This window comes from Ursus americanus, chromosome 8 (assembly GCF_024610735.1).
Source record: "Ursus americanus isolate L20-20 chromosome 8, mUrsAme1.1.p, whole genome shotgun sequence".
NCBI lineage: Eukaryota > Metazoa > Chordata > Mammalia > Carnivora > Ursidae > Ursus > Ursus americanus.
Window position 1 is genome coordinate 44,889,721 of NC_142134.1, and position 15,335 is coordinate 44,905,055.

The 15,335-nt window shown below is 40.0% G+C and overlaps 1 protein-coding gene across 12 annotated transcripts in view; it reads left to right on the forward strand.

Moving 5' to 3' along the window:
• The window catches only part of FRYL (FRY like transcription coactivator), a 249,123-nt gene that overhangs the window by 212,957 nt on the left and 20,831 nt on the right, over positions 1-15,335 (forward strand). For all 12 annotated transcript variants that reach the window (XM_087864148.1, XM_087864149.1, XM_087864146.1 and 9 more), the window contains 6 exons: positions 1,167-1,364; positions 4,392-4,553; positions 4,679-4,753; positions 5,068-5,244; positions 9,624-9,827; positions 10,417-10,584. In XM_087864148.1, the coding sequence (XP_087720274.1) occupies positions 1,167-1,364; positions 4,392-4,553; positions 4,679-4,753; positions 5,068-5,244; positions 9,624-9,827; positions 10,417-10,584 (984 nt within the window). The remainder of the gene's footprint in view (positions 1-1,166; positions 1,365-4,391; positions 4,554-4,678; positions 4,754-5,067; positions 5,245-9,623; positions 9,828-10,416; positions 10,585-15,335) is intronic.

The window sequence follows — 15,335 nt, forward strand, 5'->3', positions numbered from 1 at the left end:
TTAAATAAATTGGATAACTCAGTTCTGCCAAAGATTTTTCACTTGCTCTTTGTCGTTGTTTTAGTGGCATTTTCCCCCCTCAGAATGGTCAGCTGTGACACAGTACGTGGAACACAAGGTTGGGATGGGATTTTGTTACCATAAGTCAGAAAAAAACAAAGCAGTTGTTGAAGTGTGTGCTTTTCAATAGATGCTTAAAAAAATATATTGTAAATTCTTTATTAGAAATTGATTCTTCTTTGGGCACCTGGGTGACTCAGTTGGTTAAGGGTCTGACTCTGAGAGCAAGCTCTGTGTGGGGCTCCATCCTGGGTGTGGAGCCTGCTTGAGATTCTCTCTCTCCCTCTGCCCCCACCCCAACCACTTGCACACACACATTCTCTCTGAAAAAAAAAGAGAGAGAGAAGTTGATTTTTCTACTTCTCTGTAAGTATCTGTCATGGTCATGTAAATCATTTTTAAATTATGTTGGTAGAAATACACAAAACTAAAAGCAGAAAAATAACTGAAAGACCTCAATAACTCAAATGACCGCCATGGGCCAATCAGAGGGCGACATAGCCACATATGTAGGGGAAATAACTCCCCCTCTACAACTCAGTAACCACAGAGAACATCACTTTAGTTGTATGGTTAATCAAAATTAGGAGTCATACCAATCCTACCATTCAGATTTGGGCTTGGGTCATCAAGAAAAATCTAAATTTTTTTAGTTTTTAAAAATATCTTTATGTCTGAAAAGGAAAATATGCATTAAAAATTGTCTCCAAGGCTTAAAATATTCGAAGTTTGGAGTCTTAAAGCCATAACTTCATTCCTCTAGAAAGTTCACATGTATACAACCCCTTTGTTTACCACCACGACGAGATTACTATATTAGACTTTCTAAATGAATATTTACAAAGCACTTATTGGGAGAAATGCAAGGCATTCTGAGCTGGTAGCACTATTGTTTATATGATGTCTCATAAATCTGACAGTAGAAAAATAATTTTCTTAGCTGTCGTAACTCAGACCCTCTGTTAAGGACCTTAAAGTAAAACTGAATGATTTACAAAAGTTTTTGTAGAAACAATATTTTCATTGTTCACAGTGTACACTAAATTTTTGTTCTTAACTAAAGATATGTTTGTAACTTTTATATGTCTGTTATTTTTTTAAACCAGAGTCCTTATTGGAAGGAAGCCCTTAACATATTAAAACTGGTGGTGTCTCGCTCTGCAAGTCTTGTTGTACCCAATGACATACCCAAGACCTATGTCGGAGATCTAGGTTCTCCTGAAATATCCTTCACCAAGATTTTTAATAATGTCTCTAAGGAGTTGCCCGGGAAGACCTTAGATTTTCATTTTGATATATCTGAGGTAAGGTGCTCTGTGAGAAATTTTCATTTGTTCGTTTATTCATTCTCTCATTCAGCAAGTGTTGATTAAGCTCATACTCAGTAGGGAATGTGCTAGATGCTGTGAAAATGGGGTGGGGGTGGGGAAGAGCCCTATCCTTAGGGGAAGCTTACAGACTCTTGGGGAAATGGGTACATAAACCTTGTGATAAGTGCTTTGGTTGGAAGTCAGTTAGAAGTGCTATAGGAAGACACGGCATGTACATCTATCCTGATCTGAGTGTCGAAAGATAAAGTAGCCCTAGACAGGCATGTATGAGGTTTGGGGAGGGAAGATTAATGCAAGAAAAAACAGCATGTATGAATGAAGCCTTGTAAGTATGAGAAAGCATGGTGTTCTGGAAATTTCCAATTTCTAATATGCCTTGAGCACAGGCTGTCGAGAATGGAGGAATAGAGTAGGAGAGGAGAGGAAGCTGAAGACACAGGAAGGGGCAAGATCAAAAGGATCTTGGATGCATCGTAACAAGATGGTTTTGTCTTGAAGCAGTAGAAGCTCTTAAAGAATTTTTAACTGGAGAGAAAATAGTAGGATTTGCATTTTGGGAAGTTTCTTCTGGCAACAGGATGGAAAAATAGACCAGAGTGGAGGAGAGGGAAGTCAATAAGGAATCTGTTAGAATAATTGAAAGATAATGTTGGACTGTCTTTCAGCAATTGCAGAGGAAATGAAGGACCCAAGGAAGTCATAGGATTTCTTGGGAAGGAGAGGAGGTACTAAGTGAGAAAGAGGCATCAAGGAGTGTTGCTTTGAGAGCTAGATGAATGTTGGTACCTTTCGGAGAGAATGAGAAGGCAAGGAGAACAGGTCCTAGCAGGAAGGGGAGGGCGACGAGGTCAGTCCGGGTGTACTCACTCTGACACTAAGACTCATACCAGTGGAGCGGCCTAGGAGGCAATTAGAGTTTAAGATCTGAAGTTTTAGAGGAAAACGTGGGTGGAAGTAACAATGTGAGGTCTTTAGTGTTTTATAAATGGACAGTTAAAATTGTGAAAGGAAAAATAAAACCAAAATAAACTAAGACTTGAGAAGCCCAGTACTTTAAAGAGAGACGCAGGGCCCCAGTGCAGAAGGGAACTTGGCCCTTTATTATGTCACATATTTAACACAAATCTCACATAAAAATTTTTGACCCTTGTTGGGAACCTGCAATTTTTTTTTTCCGGCACCTGAACCCATTCTTATTGGCCTTGGTGCCATTAAAATCATCTTTTAGAAGCCAAAGAAGGAATTTTTCAAGAAGGCAGTTACTGAACAAGTAGTGTAAGGAAGTTGAGAACCATAAATATGGAAGATCTGATCACTTGTGTATCGATCAAGGTCACATAGATTAAAAAACTTTTTTGCTGCTTAGCCTTGGTATCAGAATTTATCCCGAGCTTTATGGGTTATGTTTTTTAGATAGAATGAAACTATGTTTATTGCTAATTTTTAGTTAATACCAGAATTCTGTCACGGAGTACATAGCATAGGATATGATGGAGAAACCGGGCTTTCCTGTTCCTAATTATCATGTCTAAAGCGGTGGGAAGAATTCTCAAAACACTTGATATGCTTAATTTCAATTCGTCTCATCCAGAATTCCTAAGTACCTGCTATGTGTAGGCAGTGGAGATAGAGTGAAGGAGCAGAGATGAATCACACAGGCTCCAGGGGCTCACATGTAATAGGGAAGACAGCCACATAAACAGAACACCAACACCTGGCAAATGTCCACGTAGAATTACCCAGGTGTGTGGTATCAGGGAAGGCCTCCTTGGAAGTCTGGAGTCCCCATTACAAGATGATCACGGGTTTGGTTGGCTGGTGAATATTCCATGCAAAGAGGGCAGCACGTGCCAGACTACGGGTCCATAAGAACGTACTGTGTTTGGAACACAATAGCAAGTTCACTTTTGCTGGAGCGTGAAGTTGAAGTTCAGGCGGAAGTTGTTGATGTCAGGGAGATAAGCAGGAACCACGTCATAAAGGGACTTGTATGACATGCAAATGACCTTAAGTGTTATTTTCAAATGTAAATTCAAGACACTTCACAAAGCCAGAATGAATATAAATGAGTTTTCGATAATCATAGAATTTTTACTGATGTAAATTTGGAAATGTTATACACCCGGTTTGTAGTAAAAAGCTACATAGATATCTTCCTCTTTGGAGTTGTTGCTTAGCTTGAATATTTGCAAAAGCACATTATTGAAGCACATATAACAATACGCATGGAAAAAACACCAAAATGTTAATAGATGTTAAATCTGAGTGATAAGATTACAGGTGATTTTTTAAAAATCATTTTGATATTTTCTGAGCTTTCAAAGAGGATATATTCTATAATCATGGGGGAGATGTGGAGGTGGTGATTTTTAAAGAAAGCAGATCTCTATTTAAAATAGGAATAAGTTCTCAGATAATCTTCTCAGAGAGTCATTTTCAATAAAATGAAGTCTCCTGATTTAAAAAAAAAAAAAAAAAAAGACATCAAGGGGCACCTGGGTGGCTCAGCTGGTTAAGCATCTGCTTTTGGCTCAGTCGTGATCCCTGGGTCCTGGGATGGAGCCCTGTGTCGGGCTCCCTGCTCAGCCGAGAGTCTGCTTCTCCCTCTCTCTTTGCCCCTCCCCCTGCTCATGCTCACTGTCTCTCACTTGTTCTAAGTAAATAAATCCAATATTTTATAAAATAAAAATTTTTAAAAAGACATCATAGGTGGTGCCTGGCTGGATCAGTCAGAGAAGCATGCAGCTCTTTGTCTCGGGGCCATGATTTTTGAGCCCCACGTTGGGTGTAGAGATGACTTAAATAAATAAACTTTAAAAAATTAAAAATTAAAAAAAGACATTACCTTTGATTTTTGTAACCTCTACTTCATGCTAAGTAATCTTTCACCTTTTACTGTTTTTGGTTGTTTATAAAAAGAAAATGTCCTCATAGATACACTACTAATCCTTTCATGCTGAAATATCTGAGTCAGACACTGTCATTTTTGTTTCTATGCAGACACCAATTATTGGAAATAAATATGGTGATCAGCATAGCGCCACTGGGAGAAATGGGAAACCGAAAGTTATTGCCGTGACTAGGAGTACTTCCTCCACTTCTTCTGGTTCTAATTCTAATGCCTTGGTTCCTGTTAGTTGGAAAAGGCCACAGTTATCACAGGTACATAAAAAAAAAAACACCAAAAGTGAATATTTATAGAAGAGTCAATTTTGTTGTATATATGACAGCTTGAGACTTTGTCTTATGTATCGGCAATCCTAACATTTGAATTTTGTTTTCCTTAGCGAAGAACAAGAGAAAAGCTAATGAATGTGCTTTCCCTCTGTGGTCCAGAATCTGGCCTTCCAAAGAATCCATCAGTGAGTAATCATGACGGCATGTGTAAAAATCCTATTGTTCCATGAAGAAATGGAAATTACTCTGTCTCCTTGCTTGCCTTTTCTAACTTGCTTTACTTTACAGCATTAACAGAGAATGAAAAAGATATTACTTGTCTCTGGCACCTGGCAGTTATGGGAATTAAGTATTCAGCCAGGTAGACGTTAGCATGAAAACCAGATTAAAGCTCTGAATTCATTGAGGGGGCCTTTGGTGGCTTCTCGGGCACCAATGCCTCAGACGCAGTGACAAAGCTGATGGTGGCTTTTTTTTTTTTTTTTTGGCCGGGTGTCAGGTTGTATTTTCTTCTAATGAGGATTTGGAAGTCGGTGACCAACAGACCAGTCTAATTTCTGCAACAGAAGACATAATTCAGGAGGAAGAGGTAGCCGTGGAAGATAACAGCAGTGAACAACAGTTTGGCGTTTTTAAGGATTTTGACTTTTTAGATGTTGAATTGGAAGATGCAGAGGTAAGGATGTGGGCTCTCTGTTATCATATTTATAGTTTACAGTTGCAAGTGTATGAGAATTAAGGATTTGACCATAGGATCTTTACTTGTTAAGGTCAATGAAAGGTCAAGAAGGTAAAAATCCAGTTAAACAGGTGATGGGTATTAAGGAGGGCACTTGTGATGAGCACTGGGTATGGTATGGAAGTGATGACTCACTAAATTCTACTCCTGAAACTAATATTACACCATATGTTAACTAACTAGAATTTAAATAAAAACTTGAATACATATATACGTACATACATAATATTAGAAAGTAAAAATCTAAATTGAAACAAACATAACTAGTACAATTAGCAGCAGAAGTAGTCTAAAACAAAAGAGGAAAGAGGAAACCTAATCCTTAATTTTTCTCCAGAAAATAAAAAGTGAAAAATGGGTTTCTTCCAAAGTAGGTCTTTAATTTAGGGCATGCTTAGACAGAAATGTTTTGTATGAGCCAAACAAGTTAATATGCAGCAAAATGGTTAAAAAAAAAAATTAAAATTTATCAAACACCATTTTAAAGTGTAAGTACAAACTCTTACACTAAATTGAGTCAAATTAAATGGGCTTCCATGATTACGAAGCCTTCAGCTCTCTACCTGTGACAGCCTCACCATTTCCTTCATGATGTTGCAGCTCCCATTTTTAAATGACTCATTTTATTTAGCACCAGAGGGCTTTCTCCTCTAAATTGATTCAGTTGCGATTAAATTGATAGTTGTGTGTCAGGTCAGGTGATTTCGAAATGGAAAATCTGACTCAGAAGGTGGATTTATTAGCTTACAGAACTGAGACAGTCCAGAGTTAGAGCATATTTGCACGCGGCTCAGTGAGGTCTCTGATTATTCTCTGCGAGTCTCTGCCAGACGGTTATGTCCACATGTGGCAGTGTCCAAAGCAAGTGAGGGTCACTTCAGAGATGCCCTTGTACTGAAGAAGCCAAGTGAAGAAGTTGCTCTCCTGAACGGTTTTAGCACACTTCCCGTCCTATTATTGGTCCACGCTGGGACATTTGCCAATTTCTGAAACGATCGCTGTGGCAAAGAGAATAGGATTGCCCCAATCGTGTTAAGCTAGTTAGGGACCTATTCCTGTAGCTCAGTCCCCTAAACTTGCAACTCCGAAACCTGAAACGTTTATGTCACATAGGTTTAAAAAAATGTGCATTCTAAAATTTCAAGAAGCCCAGAATGCCTTGTCGTCTAGTATCCATACATGTCAGTTGAGATATCTTTCTCCAAAGAATTTATAGTCACTCATATAACTTGTATGCATTCCTTAACCCTCTTGAAGGGATGTTTCCTTTGGCTCTAACAGGTGAGGGGGAATGAAACGCAGTGGCCTGTGCCATGTCACACCTTTAGCTGCTGAGAGGAGACCAGTTTAGGGAGGTCCTCCTCTGTGCTTCAGCCTCCCCTGCGTGGAGGAGGATATGCACATGGTGGCTCGGGGTCAAACCAGATGCCTTTGCACTAGCTTGGAGGCTGTACAGGCTCCCGTGGAGTGGCTCACCATTGCCATATTTCCAAAGACCCAGGTTCACGGGAGCCCCAAACAGGTATTATTCAGCACCTCGTAGGGCGGCGGCTTTTGAACTTTTTTTTTTTTTAACTGTAATCCATAGTTAAAGTATCTAAATACACATACCTTTAAAATTAAAGTTTCGGGGCGCTGGGGTGGCTCAGTCAGTTAAGCCTCCGACTCTTGGTTTTGGCTCAGGTCATGATCTGATGGGTCCTGGGATGGAGCTCCCTTTGAGGCTCCACACTCAGTGGGGAGTCTGCTTGCAGATTCTCTCCCTCCACCCTTCCTCCTGCTCGAGCGTGCACTCTCTCTCTTTCTCTCTCTCAAATAAAATAAATAAATCTTTAAAAAATTTTAAAGTTTCAAGAAATTCAGCCTTGGGCACCTGGCTGACTCAGTCAGTGGAGTGTGCAGCTCGACCTTGGGGTCATGAGTTTGGGCCCCACACTGGGCATAGAGCTTACTTAAAAAAAAAAGAATACGCTGCCTCATTCTATTATGCACACTGATATTTCCTATCCTCTTTAGTTTTTTTTCCACAATGGCAGGTCATCACCCTCTAAAATCCCCAATTTGAAAAACATGTTGTAGGAAATAGGACTGGCTTGAATAATCAGGCAGGAAAGTGTGGTGGATTCCGGAGGCCTGCTGTCCTGCGTGAAGGGCATGAGAAACTTCTCAGTTCTTTTGTAGTTACTGGCTTTTCTCCTTTGAGTTTAAAATTTCTAAAGGCAAACAGGCTCTTGACACGTTTGTAATGCTAAGGTTATTTATTTTGTTTGCTTTTAAAGAACTCTATAAATGCTTTCAAGTTTATCCCATACCCTAACATGTCAGTAGTAATACATATGACTTTTTTTTTTTTTTTTTTTTTTTGAGAGGGAGAGTGGCCGGGGGAAAGGAGAGAGAGAATCCTAAGCAAGCTCCACACCCAGCACGGAGCCCAACGCAGGCTTGATCTTATAGTCCTAAGGCCATGGCCTGAGCCGAAGTCAAGAGCCTGATCCTTAACCAACTGCGCCACCCAGGCACCCCAATAAATATGGCTTTTGAATAGAACCTTAGTCAAATTAAAGATGCTTAATGTAGGTTTTTCTTTAATTCAAGTCAGTGATTTGGGGAGGGTGGTGTTAATTTACACCTCATAATCAGGCAAATCAAATAATAGAGTTTTTTTTTAAACTTAAATATAATCTTTGGACGCCTGGGTAGCTCAGTCGGTTAAGAGTCTGCCTTCGGCTTATGTCATGATCCCAGGGTTGTGGGATCGAGTCCCGTGTCAGGCTCCCTACTCAGCAGGGAGCCTGTTTCTCCCTCTGCCTGCCACTCCCCCTGCTTGTGCACGCTCGCTGTCTGACAAATAAATAAAATCTTAATTAAAAAAAAAAAACCCTAATATAGTCTTGCTTAAAACGTGGTCATAGGAAACACTTTGCAACAAAACAAATGGAACAGTTAATTAAACTTCTAAAATAGCCCCCAACCTTGAAAGTTCTCCATGAATATTCATTCATTCATTCAGACAACAACCCCAGTAGGGGGTTGCCATTACTCTGTGCTCTGAAATCTCTTGTAGGAAGATAGCTTTTCAGACTTTGACCTGCAGGGCTTCTAATAGCCTAAGAAACAGGGAGAGATCTCAGGACCAAATGGGCAGAACTCCTGGCAACCTTTTTTCAACCAAAACAGCTTGGGTTTTGTTCATCAGTTTTGCACAGCTGACTTCCATTTTAAATCTCATTTGAAATAAGTATTCCTTTGCTTTATTAAAAAAAAAAAATTGAAAACCTCTACTCTGGACAGTCCCTCTTGAGTAAAGGAACACAAATCCTGTTTTGCAGGCCAGCTCATTGTAATTTGTCATATCAGGGCTTAAGAGAGAATATAAGAATTATATCCTTGCAAAAGGAGGGTCAGTTTAGAGTAACAGAAACATAACTTACATAAATCCTAAGTGGCATGAAATTGAAATCTACCCTATTTCCTCTTGACCTTTTGAAGTTGTCAAAGGTTATGTTTTGATAGCTTTGATCTCGACTTTACACTGTTTTATAGCAAAAATGGGTTTAGCCAGAACCATCCTGCAGGCTAAAATAATTGTGACCCTGTATGTTGTCAACTGAATGTGGGTATTTTAAGTCAGTTTTACATCGTATCAAGTACTAAATCCATGTAAATTTTGAAGATTTTCTTAAAGTTCGTGTTGCCAAAGTGTATCTTAGAAATGTTGTTTTAAGTGTCTGTCTCCGACTTCTTCATAATACATCTTGCATAAAACAGTAATTTGAATCACATGTTGGCTTCCTAATCAGAGCTTAATCCAGAGCTTGAATCAGTCTTTGGGTTTGAGAAATCACAGAGTTTTCCCCCAAAGTGTAGTGTATATTTAAATGTTTGTCTTCGTTCTTTCTAATTCTGTGTGTTTTCCTTTTTGCTAACCAGGAACTGCAGGTAAGTTGCAGCCTGGTGTTGTGGACTGTTCAATGTGTTGTCATTTGTGATGTATTTGTCTTCTTCGTGGTCTCATTTGTGTTTGTGCGTTACAATAGAAATGGCCTAGATAGTAGGTTTAGTTGGTCCCCAGTCATACAAGATAGAAAGTTAAGAAAACTATTCAGTTAAAACAGGATCAACCAACTCTTTTGATCTCTTTAAGTATAAATATTTAATGATGTTTTAAAAGTTTCAAGAAATTGAAGGGCTGATTGAAACTCTGCTTATGATGATGCATTAAGTATTGTTCATCTTGGTATATGTTTTCCTGGTATATTATGTTTACCATATACACATGTATCTGAGGGCTTAGAAATCATGTCTTACTTTTCCAGGGTGAAAGTATGGACAATTTCAACTGGGGAGTCCGCAGGCGCTCACTGGACAGTATTGACAAAGGGGACACTCCCTCCCTCCAGGAGTACCAGTGCTCCAGCAGCACCCCCAGCCTGAACCTGACCAACCAGGAGGATACGGACGAGTCTTCAGAAGAAGAAGCCGCGCTCACAGCAAGCCAGATACTCTCACGCACGCAGATGGTAAACAGTTACCTTCCTAGACAGCGACAGTTGGTCTCGCTTTCCTCTTAACTTCCAACTTAGTAATTACTGTTTCTTGATTTTTCCGATTTTCTCATTTCACTTTGGGTAAAACGCACGCACTGAAATGAAAATGAAAAATTGCATTGCTAACGGAGTGTTCCGTTTACGTGGCCGCTGCGCACCCCTTAGCAGCTCAGGCTGTTTCCTCCTAGACTCCCAGTGATGGCGAGGCCACCTCTGAAACTAATAATACAGTATATGTTAATTTAAAAAATAAAATATATGGCTAAAAATATGAGTCTCCGTTCAGGATGAACACAGTTACGTGGCGCTCCTCCACGTTGGTAGTTTTTGTTCGGTGAAATTGAACCTGTATGGACGGATGCTGTCGAGCTGGGGTAGCTGCTTGTATCAACAGCGCCGACTCCGTGGTGGACAGAATGGGGGGCAAAGGTCGTTTTAGGAAGTCAAAGAAACTCTAACGAAGCTCCCAGAATATCTGATGACATAGAATCTGTTTCTTGTGGCCTTTGTGACCATCACTGACTCATGAATGAATTCCGTACTTTACTCTTTCTCCTCTTAGTTGAATAGTGATGGCCCTGCGGACGAAACGATGCCGGACCATCCCGATCTACTTCTTCAGTCTCAAGATTCCATGGGCAGCGTCTCAACAGAAGAAGTGCTTCAAATCAGAGATGAGACCCCAAGTTTGGAGGCTTCTCTAGACAATGCTAGCAGCCAGCTGCCTGAGGTGGGGAGAAACGCGGGCTGGTGCATGGCCAATCTGGGCTCTTTTTAGCTCTCCGTTACATCCCTCGCTTTTCTTCCGGAAGAGTTTTCATCTGATACATTAATTATTTGATTTGTTGCCAGTATTTTTAACCTGTTGTGTTGTTTTAAATGAAATTGTCAAATCTGCTTATTAAAAAAAAAAGTTGCTGGATTAAGGAAATGACCTACAGGTTAAAAATAGTCTTGAGTGTTTCGAATGAGCATTTTGTGTTGCAGAGTGTGATTTCGGTCGATGTACAGACGCTTCTCTGGGGATGGCGAGCATCTTCTCTGGCGCTGTCTCTTCTTTGAAGGACTGCTTTTGTTTTTCCTTCTCTTTTTGCTTTGTGTTTGGGTTAATGTGATTGGTGCTATGATTGGGATTAAAACCTCAGGCCAGCTGTGTTAGCAGTTGGTTACATGAAACCTTTTAAAAAGACGTTGGAACTACTAGTATTATGACTTTTGGAAAGGCCTGTGAGAAGTAAGCCAGATTCCAAGCTAATGACTGACCAAAAATAAGTAAGTATTAGTTTTCTTGATGTTTTTTTTTCCTTAAGATTATTATACTTTTTTTTTTTTAAACTATAATTGCTATAGTTCTGTCATATGTGCTTTAATGCTTTGGTAAGTATTAGGAAAATATTTTTTTCACGGTTAACCAAGTGAATGTTACTAGATCTCATTATTTTAGTTAGTTGAATTCTCATGTTCTTATGAAGTTGACAGTGTATTTTTTACATTTTTAACAGTAACCAGAGTTTGAGATGAAGGCATTTTGGCATTTTCTTAAATGTATGGCTAGTATGGCTTAAGTTTAGATAATTCAACAAATATTGAGATTTTCCTACGTGCCAGGCATTGAGTTAGGTGCTTGAAAGATGAATAAGGCATGGTGATCCCGACTCTCAGGGAGTGTATTGTCTATTAAGGAAGACAGAGAAGGTAAAAAAAAAAAAAAAAAGGCATTACATTTCCATGTGAGAAGCTTCATAACAGCCATGTCCGGGGCTTTGTGAAAACTCAGGAGAGACTGATCAACTGTACGTTGAGGTTGTGGTGGTAAAGGACAGGCTTCGTGGCAACTGGGACATTGCGGGGAGAAGGACAGCATGTGGAAAGACATGGCAACGTGAAATAACATGGTACATTCAGGTAACAGCAGGAAATGAAGTATTTCTAGAGAATGAAATGGGAGGAGGAGGAGGAAAAGTAGAGATGGATAGGGTCTAAGACAAGAAGGGTCCTACATGCCACACCGAAGACTTAGACTTGATCTCAGGATGGTCAAAAGTCATGAATTTTCATTGTTTCAAGAGATGCCAGTTCCATGACAAGCCCCGTACCAGATACCTAGATGGGAATACAGGGCGTGCAAGTAATCAGTGATTTAACCAGTATTTACTGGGCCCCTACTGCCTGCTGGTCGCTATTCTGGGCACTGGGCATACGGTACTTTGTGGAACAAAGGCTCCGGGTTTTATGGAGCTTAACTGTAGTAAAAGAAATGAACAGGTAAGACAAATAAAATATAAATAATATATCAGAAGCGATCATCCTCTTAGTCACACTAAGAAAATCTAGCAGTAATGTCGAATTGGTGAGGAAGAAAGTTAGGGTGGCATTTGAGGTGAAACCTGAGTGACAAGAAGATGTGGAGGGAGGGTGTCCCAGACTGGGGAGGCGGCAGTCACAAAGGCCCCGGTGGAGCTGGAGAGCAGGCCGGCCAGTGGGGCTGGAGCACAGTGAACGGGGGGGCTGGATGAAGGAGGAGTTGGGGGGCTGGTCCTAGAGCTGCACAGCAGAAGAGGATTCTAGGCAGAAGAGGGACATGATCTGATTTTGTTCTTTAAACTCTCTTTGTATGTGTGGAAAAAGGAAAGTGGGTTCTAGTACTCGTCACCTGGAGCTTGCAGTCTAGGCGCCTGTCACCAGGGGAAGGCATGGTCTGGCTTGTGTTGTAGTGAAGTCCCTCTGTTGGAGGTGCAGAGGGTGGGCAGGAGGAGGCTGAGGTGGGGAGATACACCAGAGGAATATTGGCAAGCGATAACGGGGCCTGAAGGATGAGTGCGCGAAATGAGGGATGTTTGCAGGAGAGAACTGACTGATTTAGAGGTGCACCTGGAGTAGACCGTAGTCCTTTCAGTTGTTGGGAGGCTTGTTATGTGAGTGTTAATTCCTAGTTAATAATCTGTCGACTGTGTCGGGTTTGGATCATAGCGTGTAAAAAAGATCTCATTAGAAATACTGGAAAACAGACCGATAGGGGAAATACCTTCTTAACAAAAGCAGGAAGGTTAATGGTTGTGTGTTCTCATTTCGTTTACTTGACAAATGGGAAGTCGTCTATTTTTGGTTATTAAAATGGCTATACTCACAGTAAACTTCTGATAGAAATCACTCCTATTTATTGGAAATAAATTAGAGATTCACATATATTTCCACACATATTGGAAACTGTGTTATTTCAGATAGGACAGCCATTCATCCAACAGGACTGTATTTGATGGCTTGTTTCCAAGGCACTATAAAGTTCCTGATGGTATTTTTTTTTCCTAAAGGAAAAACACTTCACTTTACTAGGTTTATTTCCTTTTCCAGTTGTGGGTTTCATTTTCACTATAAGCTTTGTGACACAGGTGAATGTGGATGGAGATATTCATAAACCATAGTATTTCATTTAAAAATAGTTCTTTTGGGGCGCCTGGGTGGCTCAGTCGTTAAGCATCTGCCTTCTGCGCAGGGCGTGATCCCAGCATTCTGGGATCGAGCCCCACATCGGGCTCCTCCGCTGGGAGCCTGCTTCTTCCTCTCCCACTCCCCCTGCTTGTGTTCCCTCTCTCGCTGGCTGTCTCTGTCAAATAAATAGATAAAATCTTTAAAAAAAAAAAAAAGTTCTTTTGACTTTCAAGTTATCACCAAAAGAATGGCTAACCACAGGAGAATATTAGGTATTTTAGTCTAATTTGATTTTCCCTGGCATCCCAAATAGTGACAAATGACCTCAAATTGCCCTTTTTAAAAAAGCATGAAAACACCAAGATAATGAAATAAAACCATAATTCCGTTTTTAAAAGCAACTTCTTAAGAAGAGGAATTAATTTTAATAGGTGAAATACTTCATGAGTTAAAGGAAGAATCCATTCTTAGAATTGTTTGAGTATCAGGAAGATAAAACAGAATAGGCTGAAGCATTTCATGTCATGACAGAAACTTCAGAGCCGTTTGCTCCTTTCTTCCCTGTAATATAGAAAATTACTCTCTGAGCTGTTAAGGGATTAAATTCTTCATTTGCATTTACTAGAGAAACCTTCACAGAGGAATTTTTTCTAGTATTTATAATAGTTTAGGTAACTATTTATGGATGGCAGAAATTATTCCTTACAGGAAATGACTCTTTGAATGTCATGGGGGGGGTGTGCACATAAACACATCACTGTGTAATAAGATAAGTTCAAGAAAATTTGATTCTCATAATGTACACGTAACAGTGGAATCCATTCCATTAGCCCAAACCACTCTCTTCATGAAACCTAGATGTTCCTAGTGTCAGCATGTAGCATATGTTAATAATTACAGATAAAATATCCATTTTCTAATTATTATTCAGTAACAAATGTCAACCGAATACTTCAAGTATAAACTAATGAGAAGTGAGGACATTAAACTAAGAAGTCTGGTGGGTTATTCCAACATGGTATCTTCAAACTGATGTAGAAGGAAAGACTAATGCTAATGAAATCTCTAGGTGTGGAAATACCTCTAGCTCTACCACATGAACTGTCTTTCCAAATAACCAATGCTTACCGCTTTAATGGCCAAATCTTTTTTAAAAATTTCAGATGCAAACAGTGCATTGAATATAAGTTTTTGGAATGATTAAGGAATGATTGTCCTATATTATTTAAAAAGTGCTGTTCTGTACAGAGTCAGAATTTGCTTCTTTCCCTCCTTCACTAACTCCAGGCCAGTGTTCCCGTAATATCCTTCGTGTTTTCCTGCCATGTTTCTGTGCCATTCTCATCTTCTAAATCCTCTTCCCTGAAATGCTGTCTTGGTCCGCTTGGGCTGCTATTAAAAGATACCAGAAACTGGGTAGCTTATCAACAATAGAGATTTACTTCTTAGAGTTCTAGAGGCCAAGGAGTCCAAGATCAAGGTGCCAGCTGATTCACTGTGTGGGGAAGCCTCTCTTCCTGGTAGCCCTTCTTGCTGTGTCCTCGCGTGGGAGAAAAAAGAACTAGCTGGCTCTCTGGTCTCTTCTTGTAAGGGCGCTTATCCCGTTCCTGAGAACCTCATCACTGCCCGAAGGCCCCACTGGGGGCTAGGGTTTCAACATCGGCATTCTGAGGGGATAAAAGCATTCAGTCCATGACACTATCACTCACCATCTTTGTCAAAACCCAAGAGACCAGTCTCCATGCCTCAAGCAGATGTGACCTTTCCCATATTTGAGTACCAGTAATCCTTTGTATTTTGCTCATAATATTTACCTTACGCTTAATGTACTCCAGAGGATGATTATTTGCATATTAGACTAACCCTATTATTAGGTTGTAAACTAATTGTAGCTAGTTATTGATTTATCCCAGAGCACCCAGCTCAGAATCTGGTCAAAATCCTTCATTCGTTTTATGTTATAGATGAATTTTACAAACGTATAAACTGAGGCCCAGACTGGTCTAAGGTCAGGGGCTGTTTCACTTACTTTTCATGTTTTGGAAAAAAATT